This window comes from Poecile atricapillus, chromosome Z, assembly GCF_030490865.1.
Source record: "Poecile atricapillus isolate bPoeAtr1 chromosome Z, bPoeAtr1.hap1, whole genome shotgun sequence".
Lineage (NCBI taxonomy): Eukaryota > Metazoa > Chordata > Aves > Passeriformes > Paridae > Poecile > Poecile atricapillus.
Genome location: NC_081289.1, coordinates 133,922,010 through 133,937,774, shown reverse-complemented (window position 1 = coordinate 133,937,774; position 15,765 = coordinate 133,922,010). Strand labels below are relative to the sequence as shown.

The 15,765-nt window shown below is 35.4% G+C and overlaps 1 protein-coding gene across 1 annotated transcript in view; it reads left to right on the top strand.

Annotated features, from left to right (window-relative positions):
• The window catches only part of WDR70 (WD repeat domain 70), a 132,042-nt gene that overhangs the window by 41,416 nt on the left and 74,861 nt on the right, over positions 1-15,765 (top strand). The window contains exons 7-9 of the mRNA XM_058827661.1: positions 2,936-3,069; positions 5,628-5,781; positions 7,126-7,202. Of these exons, the coding sequence (XP_058683644.1) occupies positions 2,936-3,069; positions 5,628-5,781; positions 7,126-7,202 (365 nt within the window). The remainder of the gene's footprint in view (positions 1-2,935; positions 3,070-5,627; positions 5,782-7,125; positions 7,203-15,765) is intronic.

Sequence of the window (15,765 nt, the reverse complement as noted above, 5' to 3'; positions counted from 1 at the left end):
TGTCAGTTTCTTTGCAGCTGGGACCTCTCCAGATTCCTAAGACTGCTTGAAAGTCATCAAGAAAGGCTTTGGAATAGCATCAGTCATCTCTTTAAGGATTCTCAGATGATGAATCTCATCAGGCTCCATAGGTTTGTAGGGATCCAGTTGTAGCAGCAGATCCTGCACAATTTCAGGATCGGCAGGGAGCTGATCATCCTCACAGACATAGTCTGAGACCCCCTTGGTTTGTCAGAAGACAGAGGCAAAGAAAGCTTTAAGCATCTTTGCCTTGTCTCTGACCTCTTTGTGAAGTGCCCATCCTTATTCTGTAGCAGGCTGATATTATTTCCACACTACCTTTAGCCTTTAATAGACTTGAAAAAAACCTGCTCTTGTTTTCTCCCATGGTTCTTGGCAGATTCAACTCCAGCTGAGCTTTGGCTGCACAGATTTTTGCCTTGCAGTAGTAAGCAGCATCTGTGTATTCTTCCCATATCACCTAGCCTTGCTTCCACTGGGCATATAATTTTCTTTTTTGCCTTATTTCCAAGAGAAGATCCCTGCTCAGCCAAGCCAGCCTTCTGCCTCACCTGCTTAATTTCCTACATTTGGGAATAGCCTGTTCCTGCCTTAGGAAGTGATGCTTAAAAGGTGGCCAGTGACAGAGCTGGCCAGGAACAGCAGGAACCTAAAGGAGATGACTAGAAATAAGATAAGGAATATCTAAGAGAACTTTTCCTCCATGAAACCAGAAAAAGAAAACTCAAAAGAAGCCCATGCTATTTCATGTAAGGAAATCAAAATTCTAGGAAAGCAACTTTTGCATTGTAAAGGATAAATTTCATGCATACATGCTGTTTTTATTGGGACAGTTGTTTTCTGTAGGTTACTTTTTCCATGAACTTGTTTCCATGTTTTAAAATATTTTCCGTGGGAACTATTCAACAGTTTACTTAAGTTTTAAAAGTCTCCATAATGTAATGTATATAGATGTATACTAAAGGTTCGGAAAAAAGTACAGTAGTAGACTGATATATCTTTGAGACAAGTTTTTTTTGGTAGTATTACTATGTGTCTGCATTAAATCATTGTTCCTGTCAGTACTTTCCATGTAGACGTACATGTAAAGAGGATACATATAGGTAAGCATCTTCTGTGTAAAATTACTATTATTTTTGCATATCCACATCTAAAATTTTTAATACAGTTTTAGGCATCTGAAAGTAATTTCCCTGAGTTCTTTTCTTCCCTGAAGACATTCGGTGTTGTTAACCTGTAGTCATGACACTGTTCTCAGGTGTTGCCCTCCGCTCAGAAATGAAGGAGTTTTGGTTTTTTATTCTGTAATACAGTGTTTTTATTTGATTGGTGTTTTTTGTATACATGGCTTTGTATAAGTCAAATGTTCTTGGTGAAGTATATTATTCTTTTTCCTTCATTTTCTGTTTTATCTCTTCAAATACTTTTCCTAGCATTTTATAGAACATTATTATTGTTATTATTATCATCATCATCATCATTACTGCTAGTACTACAAGTACTGCTAGTACTACTACTTTATTGTGTTGGAGACTACCTTTCTTCTTACTGAAAGGGTTTTTCAACATGGTGGTGGTTATCTATCTTTCTGGGATAACATAATGCGGGATAAATGTGGGATGACATGTTTTTGTTTTGTTTTTTTGTTAAAAGTAATCTGTTGATTATAGTGTGGTTTTTACCTGTGGGCTCCATTAAAATGTAAGCATGAATTCCATATGAGTTTTATCTTTTAATGAAAACTTCTTCAGGCATTTTAACACTACAGATTAGCTGTAATTTTGAGTAATTCCAAAAATACTCTTGTTTATATTTTTTGATAAAACTTTTCAACACTCTCTTATATAGATGACTTAATTTTTTGAGAATTAATCTCTTGGTATCTAAATCTATTTAGGACATTGTCCAGGTAATCTTACATTAATGTTTGAAATCATAGTAGTTGATACCATATTTTCACAAAAGTAAAAGGAAAATAAATAATTTCGAAGGTAAATTATTTTGAAAAGTTATTTTATATAATTTCTAGTGAAATGCATTCTGTTACCTTATTTCTCCATGTAGTGAGTTGAATACTACTATTTATTTTAGTATATGAAGTACTATTTGTTGTGCTGTAGAACATAATACTACCATTCTTCAAGCAGAGAAATAAAATAGATTTTCAGTAACATTCTTGTTTTACTTGATCTGTGATTTGAGAATAACATAAGAAATTAATAAGCATTAGCATTCTTTCCTCAAAATTTTGAATAGCTCTGAGAAGCTGGTTTTGTATATAAAATAAATTGGTTTTGAGAAGTTATTTTGACCTGTTTTATTTAAAATCTGTGGTTAAAAAAAATGCAAGTTTATACCCTATTTTATTCTTCTCTCTCTTATATTTTTTTGGAACTGAAATTTAACTAAGCAATGTGTATATGCACATGAGCTGTCTTGAATAAACGTAGAGTCTTAAACTGGTGAATGTTAAACACTGTTTTGTTACCTTGCTAGAAATATTGTTAGTACTTTTGACAGAAGTCTAGAGTACAATTTTCTTCATAGAAACAGAACTTAGCCACATTTTGCAGTGAGATGAATAGGAACTAAACAGTGTAAACTATTTTTTCTCAGCAAAAACTATTTTTTCTCAGTCTTCAGTGGTTTATTAAGACTATGTAATTTTTACTTCCATTCTTCCTATTCCTTCAAAAGTATTAAAACTTTATTCAGTATACTGAAATTTCAAAATGAAAATATAGCTAAGATATTTTAGTAAGAAACCAGTGCAATGGGTCGTTTGAAGTTTGGGGTTTTTGTTTGTTTTTTTTTTTTTTCTCACTTAGTTGCATTTTATGTTTTGGTGACACCCTGAAGAATTTAAAAAAAAAAAGAAAAAGCTTGAATGATTATAATTTTTTTTTCTTTACAGGTTTCTGCTTTGGGGTTGGATCCTTCAGGTGCTCGTTTGATAACTGGTGGATATGATTATGATGTAAAATTTTGGGATTTTGCTGGAATGGATGCCTCTCTTCAAGCTTTTCGGTCACTGCAGCCTTGTGAATGGTAGGCACAAAGACTGCCTTTTGCACTTAATGTTCCATGTTAAGCTCTTGGTAGAATGCACAAAAGCCTTGTAAAGACAGCTTGTTTAAAAGACTCCTGAATACCAAGGAGTGTCCATATTGTTCAGTGGTAATTTGGAAAGTAAGTCAAGTGGGTTTGTTTAATTATTCCAGAGAACTGACATACAGAACTCCTTCAACAGTAGTGCACACTGAACTTTCTGAAAAATATATTGCATAAAATAAAACACAGTGGTTTTAGCAAGGTAATTTCTAATGTCTGACTTACGTGGTACAGTTTATAAGGTACTTTGGTATGATTAAAAAAGGGATTGAAATTTATTACACACTGCGTAAGTAGTACTTAGAATGTCTATTTTTAATCATTACTATCTTAAAAAGTTACAGCTGAGTTTTGGTCAGTTTGGAAGGCTAGAGTGTGTATAACTGACTACAGATATGCCAAAAATTTAGATGGCGAAAGATGAGAAGTTAGGACTGTTATCCTGAAGGGGAGCAAAATAGAAAGGGATTCTACTGTTGTTCTGAAGTGTGAAAAATCAGAAAAATAAAAAGTGTGCTTTAATGCACTATGCAGTTTCAATCTCTTTGACAGATCTTGGCTTCTTATAATAAGCTGACAAATGACACATTTACTTTGAGAACATAATTAAGTAAACATGCCACTTAGGAATAAATAAATAGAAGTTTTCAAATGTAAAGTGACATTCAGACTTTGCTGGTGTGAGTTTCATTTACATGGTTAATTAGCAGGGTATAAATGATGTTGTCCTTTCTCTGTCACTACTGAGCAGAAAGAGCTGACAGTCTTTACTCCCACAGTAGAAAATTATTTTAATTAAGCATTTTCAAGTTTAGAAGAAGAGTGCATTCAAATTTAGTAGTACTTGCTAATATTGTTGTAAAATGTAAATATTGTATAAAAACCACAAGTAGTCCATATGTTAATGTTCTATTTCAGGAATAGCTTGTAAATAAATTGGTAAGCTCCTTTTGGCAAAAAACTAATGGTAAAATATGAACTTAAAATACTTATTATTCTTGACACTGCTAATTTAGTGTGTTGCAAGAATCTCACAATTATTTTTATAGAAATGTTCTTTGTGAAATTCTTGTGGTTTGAGTATGTTGATGTATAAATAAAGTACTTACAACATAAATATGAAGTCATATTAAAAATAGACTTGATTGGCATGAAGTTTGGAAATTACACTTCTGATGCAAGTCTCAAGAACTAATTTTGGCAGTTTAAAAAGTTATTATTTAAATACGACTTCTATATCTTTTTCTAAACATAAAACGGTATAAGAACTGAAATGCTAAATACTAAGTTACAATACTAAAGTTACAAGTTGCACAGTTGGTTTTGTTGATCATCTGAGTGTTAGCTTCACTGATGGGAAATAGTGTTAAAAGGTAGTTTCCTGAAAGGTGCTAGGATTTGAATGCCCATACTCCTATTCTTAAGCAATGGGAAGATACTTCTTCAAGGATTTCGGATGCCATGAGAATCCAAATCCAGCTGGCAAACATGTTCTGGTCCTATACTTGAAATTAATCTCAATGCAGAACTATTAATTAAGTATAAGTATTAATTAAGTATAATATAACTATTAATGTAAAGTAATGTTACTGTGTACATTCTATTAATGTGCTGGGATATTAATTCTGGCAGGTGTGAAGTGGATAGACTGCTTTGCATTCTTTGCTATCCTTATAATGAAAAATTTGGGATCAAAGGGGTATCTGCTTCAGATACAGCAAGAGCTGTGAAATATGTTCATAATGCAAGGTGCTGAGAGAATATGCTGAAGCTGTAATTGGGCTTTTTGATCATCAGTCAGCTTTGCACTTTCAGTTCATTTTTGTTGTTTCGGCATTATTATGGCACGGCTCTTGCCACAGGTCTTCTCAATCAATGGAACATGTATGTGAGTACACTATTACAGCAAATGAACAGACATCTAAGACATAGTAAACTAGACAGATGTTTATCTATTGTCATTTTTCCAGGGCTAATGGTATTATTTAACTTTATCTTAAACTTTGAAGAAATTAAAGCTCCAGCCATAGAAAAAGGTGCAAGAATGCTGACCTATGACTAATATTCTGATGTATGAGGTACAATGAAGTTTTATGTATGACTACAAAATCCTTCGCTAGTAGTTTACTGTAATTCCACATTTTACTTTTGGGAAGATGAAAAAGAATATTCAGCTCTGAGTAGTTAAATCTGGCACATACTATTTTTCCATTGGAGTTATAATAGCATTCTTAAAGAAATATGTTTGCCAGAAATGACATTTTACAAGTTTGATGAGCTGTGTGTGGGTAAAAGAAACATGACATACACACACACACAGTGGAATATAAAACTTTATTCCATTAGTAAAAGATTTTCTGCTTCCCACGTCTTTGGTATAGGAGTGTATATAGATCTGTTTCTGCAATATGGTTTCTCACCACTTCTGTTGTAGTGTTTATAGGAATGTTAACTTAAATGTTTTATTTCTCTTTTTCTTTCTGCTTTCTTTATAGTCACCAAATCAAATCTTTACAGTATAGCAGCACGGGAGATGTCATTCTCGTTGTCTCTGGTAACTCTCAGGCAAAAGTTCTTGACAGAGATGGCTTCCCAGTAATGGAATGCATAAAGGGAGACCAGTACATTGTGGATATGACAAACACAAAGGTAAGGTCAAGGGCTGGAGGTTTCAGGGCAGGGGCTGGAGGTTGTTTACTTGCATGCTGTGAGTGTAAGACTAATAGGCAACAATGTGCATATTTTTAATGGTAGTTAAAAATGCAAATGCAGAAGGGTTCATTCGTAGTTTTGAAGTGCTTCAACCACAGCTGGTTGTGTTTTCACCACTTTGCCCTTGTATTTCCACAAACTTTGATACAATTGTTCTGTTTACCTAGATGATTTAAGTTCAGGTCAGTTTTTTCAATAGCTTAAGCCTAAAAAGTAATGATAAAATCTAAAGCTCAGATGGATGATAAAACTGATTTACTTATTTCTTGTAAAGTATATTGCCAAATAACTAGGCTAAATACTTTTTTGCCTAAAGCTGTTCTTGTCAGATGGCTATTTCTTTTGGCTAGTCATACATACATAAAACCATGAAATAACATCTGCTTTAGTTCTAGTTTGCATAAAAATAATTCAGATTTTCTTTCTATTGTAAATGTCTAGAATTCCAGTATACTGTGGTCCAACAGTCAAAATGCTAAAATATTTGTTATATTGCCTTGTTAACTTTTCAGTATTTCTCTCCTTATTTGTGCTGAAAATAAACTGAAGTCCTTCCAGCACTGTAGGAGTAGTTTCCAAATTTCTCTTTTAATGTAGTCAATAAGCATGAGCCTGTACTGCAAAGAAGTAAAGCCAGCTGGACAATATACTGTCCAGTAACGTAGTTACATTCATAGTCACCACAATGGGAATTGCTTACTTTGCATAAAACATTCACATTCTGTATTTTCAGTCTTAAAGACGGACAGCTGACTATTTGCAATTTGCACTTCAGTATTTTATGAAAAACTCACCTGAGGTTAAACCCATCTTGGCTCTAAATCTTTGTTTCCTCAATTTTCTCCAACAAGAACTTTGGCTAGTGTAGGTGGACACTGATGTATTGTGACCCTGGTTAATGTTAATTCTGTTATTTTTCTGTAGCTTGAAAAAGTTTGTGTGACATTGTAGTGATGCCTGTTGTTTCATCCTTTCTCTGCATTACAGCTCTCCCAGGGGAAAAATAAGTGTGATTCTATGCCATTTTCTGAAAGAAAAAAAAAAAAAAAAAAAAGATGAATGTCAGGGTTTTTCAATTTAGAGGTGAAAATAATAAAGGATGAAATGGATCAAGTACATACAATCTGTTAAATCATTCTGATGTCATTCAGAAGGGTCCAAAGGGGTCTGATTTGTCCCTTAGCTTTCATGTGATTCCACTTGAAGGATTCGGAGTAGAAGTTGTAAAACCTTCTAAGACAACTTAAAAGGCCTTTAAGACCTCTGTGTTTATTTCTTTAGGGTCACACAGCAATGCTCAATTCAGGCTGTTGGCATCCAAAGATAAAGGAAGAATTTTTGACATGTTCTAATGATGGGTAAGTATTGAGGTCTATCTTTGAGAGTGTTTTTTGAGAGACTTGTTTAGCTTTTGTGTTTTCCTGCGCCTTAATTTATTTTAAATATAATTCTTTTTAATCTTTAGTAAGTACTTAATATAGTAGGATCTGGATGCAAATATTATATTTGTTTTGCCTCTAGATAATAAATTTATTTTGTTTTTATTATTTTACTTCTGTAACTTAAAATTATTTTGAAATGAAATGTTGTTGGTTAATTGTTTTTACAAAAAGTCTGGGACAAAATTTTACTTTACCCTATATTCCTTTGGAGTAGAATAATTCCTGTGGAGAGACTCAATGTAACTGAATTCACTAAGACTGAGGATTTCAATTGCAAGTTGCAAGTTTCACTTTAGGTGTAACTGAATATTGATGGATGCTGTTTGACAAGTGTCAAAGAGATTGTTAGAATTTATTTTGTGGCTTCAGTCTTGATCTTTGTGGTTAGAATCAAATGGCAAAATGTCACATGTCATCGGCATTAATGAAGTTAGTGCAGCCATCAGTAGCAGGTTCATGAATGATTTTTTTACTGATGTTTCAAATATGCTCCTCCTTTACTCCAGAGTGATGGTAAGGATTCAATTTCCCCACTAATATATGTGTAGAGTGATCCACAGTAAAAAAGACTTCAATTATCAATTATTTAAAACATGGTTGGTTTTCTTTTTCCCCTAAAAGGGACTGACTTACTGGTTTAACACATGAAAATATTATTTTAAGAGGAAAGTTCACGGTTTCTGATAAGACTGTGTCAGAACGAGAAAAACCTGGATACTACATTGTGCTTTATGGAGAAATTAAGTTTTAAAAATACACGTAAGCAAACTATGTTGTTCCAGATTGTAGGCACAAAGGTACTACTTCCATAGTAGGAATTACTATTAAATGCTAGAATCAGTACTTTAGACAGTTTGCTGATATTTTGAACGCAGTAAGACATTAGTAGGGTTTCTTTATTAGGCTGAATAATTTGTAGATCATGAAAAACAAGTTAAGATACTATAAGTTATGAAGATTGTCTAATTTTCTCCTGTGTAATCAAGTCCCTTAAATAATATACCAGAAATGGACTCAGTACATCCCTGATGCTTGAATTGCTGTGAATTAAAATGGTCTGGACAAGTACAAGAAAACCAGATAAACAGGACTATAAATGGTTGTATAATTGCATTTTCACAGACACTACATGGCTGGAAGAAAAGTCTTCCCAGCTCATTGCATTTTGCTTCATGCTAGTGTCAGGTCTTCCCAGGATCTCGACATGTCCTGTGAAAAAAAACAATTTGGATTGCTTAATTTTCCCCACAGGGCTTGAAGACAGTGTTCTGTCTGTGAAATTTAATAATAACAGAAACTAAAAAGTCTCCAGAGCTTAATCAGTAGTTCATCTTAAGACTGGAGCTGTGAACAAGAATTAAAAAGAGTTGTTCCAGTTGGAAGGGATGTACAGTGATCATCCAACTGTCCAACAAGTTCAGGGCTGTCCAGAAGTTAAAGCCTGTTTTTAAGGACAATGACCAATTAACCATATCTCCAGGAAGCCTGTGTCTGAGACCACCTTTTCCGTAAAGAAATGCCTCCTAGTGTCCTGTATGAACTTTCTCTGGCACAGCTCTGAACTATTCCCATGCATCCTGCCCCTGGAGGCCAGGGAGAAGAGCTCAGCACCTCCCTGTGCCCTTCCCCTCCTCATGAAGCTGCGGAGAGCAGTGAGGTCACCCCTCAGCCTCCTTTTCTCCAAAGTGGACAAGCCCAAAGACTTCAGCTGCTCCTCACAGGAGGTTCCAGCTTTGTTTCCTTCTTCAGGACGCACTGAAGGACCTTCCCATCCTCCTCCATCTGCAGGGCCCAGCAGGACCCAGGTTGAGGCTGCCCCAAGGCTGAGCCCAGCGGGACCATCCCCTCTCTGGGCCGGGTGTGCCGTGCTCGGTGCTCTGGGATGGGGTTTGTGCTCCGTGCTCTGGGATGGGGTTTGTGCTCGGTGCTCTGGGATGGGGTTTGTGCTCGGTGCTCTGGGATGGGGTTTGTGCTCGGTGCTCTGGGATGGGGTTTGTGCTCCGTACTCTGGGATGGGGTTTGTGATTGTGCTCGGTGCTCTGGGATGGGGTTTGTCCTTGGGGCTGCCCAGGCACTGCTGAGCCACACAGTGCATACGGAATTAAAAAGGCTGAGCAGGGAAGGTGATCTGATCATGGCAATGTCTAGTCAGCTTCAAAAACATTATTAATTCAAAGAGATAAATAAAAGCCTCAATATTCTTTTCATTAACCATGTTGTGTGAGGATGAGTTGAGTTAGTGAGTAGCACACCTTTGAAAATATAGATTCCATTAGTAAATTTGGAGTACAAGTCTGATGAGGAGCTGCTGAGTGAACTGAAGTTAAGTCTGGAAAGAAGAGGCTCAGTGGGGACCCTAACACTCTACATCTCCCTGAGAGGAGGATGTGGCCAGGTGTCAGTCCACCTGTTCTCCCAGGTAACAAGAGACAGGGCAAGAGGAAATGGACCTCAAATTGCACCAAGGTAGGTTTAGATTGGAAATTAGGAAAAGAAATTCTTCTCTGAAAGGGTGGTCAGGTATTGGAACAGGCTGCTCAGGGAAAGGGCTGGAATTGCTGTTCCTGGAAGTGATTAGGGATATGGTTTTGTGGGGGATCTGGCAGGTTTTGGTTAATGGTTGAACTTGATCATCTTCAGCATCTTTTCAAGCCTTAATGGTTCTAACTGAGGGCAGCTGCTGGAATTATACCTGCTGTTTCAACCAGTATCACATGAGTTTCTGACTTCTCTTTGGTGGTAATTTTTGAATGAGGAAAAATAACTTCTGTAAGATTGCTTTATTGTGGTATTCTTAGAGAGTATTTTGTGTAAGAGAGTAACAATAGAGTACTTTGGTGTCAAGGCAGAGTTTAAAGAAAGAAGTGGTCTGTGCCAGCAAGGTAGAATTGAAATCCTTATTTTTTTATGCTGAAAGGAAACAAGTTTTCTGAATTTTAAGCAAATGCAATTTGTATCAAGCATTCTAGAAACCAGAATTTTTCATTTAATGTAGTTTATTTGATATTTTGCTTAGAATGAGTTATGGACATCATTAAATGTTACCGCTGTATTTGTCAATCTAATTTTTTTTACATTTATTCCAGTATTTATACCTGATCCTTAGGTGTTGAAGAACATTGTTCATTGATTTGTAAAGCTAGCTTTTTTGTTCAAGCCAATAGATCCAATAGATTTGCACTTAGTGAAATGCTGGTCAAAATACGATACTGTTGAAGAGTCTATGTAAAAACTTGGTTTATGTTGCATGCAAAGAAAACAATACAATTATAAAAAAACTTGGACTTGGGAGACTGTGGGCTTCTCAGGTCAGACCGAAAGACTGGCAGTCTTTGTTCCAGGGAAGAGAGGTCTAAGTAGGGAAGTATGTGATCAAGGTTTGGGAAATGTTCAAGATGGTAGGTGAGCTGAATGTGGAACTGTTGTTTTTGAAAATCTCTTCCAAACCTAAGAGGTATTTCTTGAAAGTGGGTATAGTTAAGTTTAGAACTAATAAAAGAAAAAAAAAATCCAGATTTGTTCTGGAATGTGTTGTCACAGGAGGACGTGGAGGCAAGTTTATAAAGGGATGAGAAAAATTCATGTTTAGAAGCACTTATAAATAGATAGGAAATGCAATAGGCATTATAGTACCTTCTACATGACAGCTGTGGATAGTAAGGTGAAATGAAAGGAATTAACTGTAATGGCCAGACTTTGTCAGCATCATTGCTGTTGTGATTGAAGACTGAATAGAGGGCTAAATGAACCTATATGATCAGATGTAGCCAGATATTCCTTATATTTTTCTGTTACTCAGTGACAGTAAATAATTAAGATGTAATTTCATGCTGCATTACTGCTGAAAATGTAGTGTGTGGATTCTCAAGGTACAATACTTTTGCAATGGTTTTGTATCTGGAGTTGTGTGGTGTTCGAATGAGTAAGTTAACTGTTTGTAAGGTCTTCTCTCTCAAGATGGTCAGACAAAGTTCAGTCTAGCTTTATGTGATTCTGTTGCATAGAGATTTTGGATATGAATGTTTATAATTGAAAAAAAAAAAAAGTCTCCCAGTCCTGAAGCAATTTTTTTACAGGGCAGGAGACCTGTCTGTACCCAGGTTTGACATTCCTGACATTATATGCTAATGTGCTTTGACGTTCATAGTCCTTGATGTATTACACTCTCACATAGTTGAGCAAGACCATTTATACTCATATGAGGAGAAATTAAAAGCTTTAGAGTATTGCATCTCAGAGGATGATACCAGGGATGCTCTTAAAAGAAGCTTTCCTTATTATGAAGAAAAGCTGAACATCTTCTCTTTTTGCTGGTTTTAATCTGTGTTACACAGAACAGTAAAGCACAGTGATAGTTGTCTCCTGAACAGATTTCAGTCTTAAAGACGGCCAGCTGACTATTTGCAATTTGCACTTCAGTATTATATACCTACTCACATGAGTATTTCTACTACATCTATGTGGAGAGGTTTTATGTACTCCAAACCTGGTTGCCAAAACCATCAGCTATTTTTGAAGATGCTTGCAAGAAAAGATTTAAGGGCTTTCAGTTAATCATCCAGGAGTTTGGAAGCATGGTTGAAGCATGTGTGTCATGCTCCTTGGGGCACACTGAATGGCAGCGTCTGAGGCTGAAGGAGGACACAGGAGAGCACATGAGGGAAGTTAATGTACTGTTAAACCCTAACTCTATATTGTATGACTCTAGATAACATTTGTACCACCTCTAGAGAAAACAGTGATTCATGTTCATGAAACTAAATGAATCAGCATTTGCAAGTTGTGGACTGTACCTAATCTGATTCCTGTAGCATTTACACTGTCTGTCTCTTTAGTTGAATGGTTGCCATCTGTGTACAGTTTAAAAACAAAGTAAGGAAAGAAAATTTCATTTTCTGTGTGGGATGTTGAAACAGGAATTTTCATGATGCATAAAGAAGTTAAAAAGCAAAATTTGCGAGTGGCCTTGTGTTGTCAAATGAAAGTAACACATTTTAAATATGTTTTAAGTAAATGCTTTTCAAATATTTTAAATCTGTATTTCTTTTTATGTTAATCTGCTGTAACTCAAATACTCACTTAGGGATAGGCTTTATATGTATGTAACAGCTGCTTTTGATTCTAGGTGACTAAGGCTGTAGTAGTAGTCTGAACTAAAAAGTAATTCAAATGAAGGCTCTTAGAATTGCTGTTGTAAGTGAAATATTTTGAGAGGTGATCTGTTTCTTATACATGTGTGACTTATACATGGCATTCATATATACTGTACATTTTAAAAAATCCTAGAAGTAGGTTTGATGATAATATATTCTAATGTGCAGTTATTAGGCTATTGGTAAATTTGTTACTTCAGACTGCAGATATACGGGTTACCAGCAGGGAGTCTCAGTGTGTTTTGTATCACTGTTCAAGGACACAATGAACTCAGGAAAAACATATAAGAAAATTACACAGTTCTGTCAGACTCCTGTATGGGAAAACCAGAAACTGCTCAGTTTGCACGCTGAACTGAGCCAGAGCCTAGACACAGCAGTTACGGGCTTAGTCTGAAAACTCCTCTTAATTTGTGTAAGTTCATGCCCACCTATGCAGTTGTTAGTGGATACATATAAATCTCAGTAGCTCACTTGATTTTATTTTCCTTGAAAATATTCCAGATGATGGCTTCTGGAAACACATAATACCATACTGTTTATTTTTTCATGCTATTGCCGGGGTGTTTTTTGGCTTTTTTTTAAGCCTTATTTTTAAACAAATAGTTTCATTACTCTGGGATTACAGATGAATAATAATTTTCATGGGTTTTTACAAGTTGTTAAGCATTTATTAGCTTTTAGTTGCAGAAGGAAGTAAGAAAGTTGTCAGTTTGTTCAGTTACCTGGTGATTAACTGTAAGTGTATGAATGGATAACACTAGGCTAGAGATTCAGCTAATACAGTAGGTGTTTATTTGAGTGTATTTTTTAAACTTAAAAACACAAGGTTAAATCTTGTGCATAGGTTCTCATATATGGGAATTCTGCTCTTCTCAGTGCTTCAGCTTTCCAGCATTTCATGTGATTAGAACCAAATTATATTAGAAGAAAAGCAATTATCTTCTCCATGGAACTGCAGTAATTCTGAAGTTTGCATTACAGATAATTTCAATTTTAATGAATTTGAGACTAATTATACTAACTTGAGACATAAGCTATCTTTTTTCATTTGTGGTTATATGTTGCCTAGAACTTTAAATACTCCAGAAATATTCCTGAATGATCAGTCTATTTCCATTTTATGCATTTCAATTTCCTTGCCATTTTAGATAAGGTTCAGATGCAGTGTGTGATCAACTGCACATCTTTGTCTTATCTTTGTCTTTCTTACAGATCCTTTGCCACATTGTTTGGTTTATTTTGAAGATAGAATTATTAAGGCAAGGATCTTTTATTTTATCAGCAGTATGTTGAGTAAATGTACAGAACTGCATTAAAGATGATAGTAACAGAAATTCCAATTGATACATTCCCTAAAAATGAAAAAAAGTTTTGAAATTTAGGAAGTTTTTTAAAAAAACTTTTTTATTCTCTGGAAATACACCTGAGCAGTAAAAATACCCTGTGTTTTAAGACATAACTAACTCTTTGTTTATATTATTCCAAATACTAGTTGATTTCTATGTAATAACAAAGAAGGAAGAGGAAACGGATAGTGTTGTTTTTGTTATTTGGGTGTTTTCTTATCGCAAATGTGATAGGTAGTGCTGTAAGAATAAGCAAAAGAGGTCAGTGATGTTAAATGTTCCAGCAACAGGTGTTCTGTGTCCCAACTCTCATGTATTTTTTTTTTCCTTTTAGAAGCAGAATCACAGCCAGACTTGAAATTTAGCAGTCATGAACTTTATGATTTGTCATTGTAGCTTGGGTTATGGTTGATTAGCAGCTGGATTACTGTAGCGTTCCTCTCACAAGTCTTTCCTCTCTCATCCTCTAGTAAGTTAAGTTAATTTTCCTACTCTCTAAAAGGTGTCCTAGAGAATATTTACTATCATCACAAACTGACCTCTGTGTTACTTAGGGACAACTTCAGTGCAGATCTATTTCTAATTATTTCAGTGAAGTTGCTTCAAATTTTCAGAAATAGAATTTTTCACTTAAGTACAATTGAATTCTTAGTCTTTCGTCAAATGCATGTTTCAAGTATGAAGTTATTCTGCTCCATGGAATATGGTTTTAAACTTTTGTTTTAACCATATGCTGTTCCTTAGTAAATATTATCTGTGTTCTTTTTGTAATTTGAAGCAGAAATACGATTAATGAGGGATAACGTGTATCTGCTGTTCACAACCATTGATGTTCACATGATTTTTCTCTCCTTTAGGATATCTGTTATGTCCTAGACACTACTAGGGACTTCTGAAATTTGATGTATCTTAGTGAACACTGCTGTTTCCTGATGGCTTTTATCTCAGCTTACCTTTCAGTTTTCATATGTTAACAATTTCCATCCTATTAACTAGGTTTGCATCTAGAATGCCTGCTGTCTCATCTTCTATTATCTGCCTTGTTTCAGTCTCTTTAGGTGGCAGCTATCAGTATATGACTTCTCTGTCATGACAACTGTTTTCTAGCCTTTTATTAGGCTCAGAACTGCATAAAACCTGGTAATTTGACAGAAAAGAGATTTGAGCAGGCCTGGAATAGCACTTCTGAAAATGATCAGCAATCAGTTTCACTGCCCATGGAACAATCAGTTATTTCCACAATGTTGTTCATCTTGTCTTGAACTGGCAAGCTCCCTTCAGCCCAGATGATTCTGTTTTTTGTTAAGTCTGTGCCCCTTAAGTTTAAGAGTCGTGTCACCTGGTATAGACCACATACTTGCTCCTTAGATTTTCTTTTCCATGGTAGTTTGCTCTCAGGAAGGCACAAGATTTGGTATCTCCAGCCTGCTTGGCTGTGCACTGCGAAGGACAGCTCCACTGGCTGTGAAGATAGGATTATATGGCATTTCTCCTAGATTTATAGACTCTAAGCTTCAGGTTACATACTGTCTACTCAATCTAGGTTGACAGCAGCTCAGCCTTAGATAATTACATTTGAAGTGAATACAACCCTGGAGTTTGTTGAACTCTGTTAAGGCTTGGGACAGCATTGTTGACAACTGGAGAACTTAAGCTATAATTTTACTTCTCTTCAATGCTTTTACATATTAGAAATACTGTGCGTATGAAAACATAGGTGAGAACTGAATTTGGACTTGTGTGGTTTAGTGTAAGTGTAGTTATATTGTCTTGCTGTTTTGCAGAATTTATAGATTTTTCTGAATAATGCAGTTGAAGAAATAATGTGGTAAAGCTTGTTACATAGACTGTCCTTGTTTTGTTTAAAAGCACCAAAGTACAATACTGGAGAAGGCTTTTGAATACATATTAATAGTCCTAATGTCTTCAGTGTTTAAAATATTTTATTTGTTAACCACTGATCCATCTGCAGCTTTG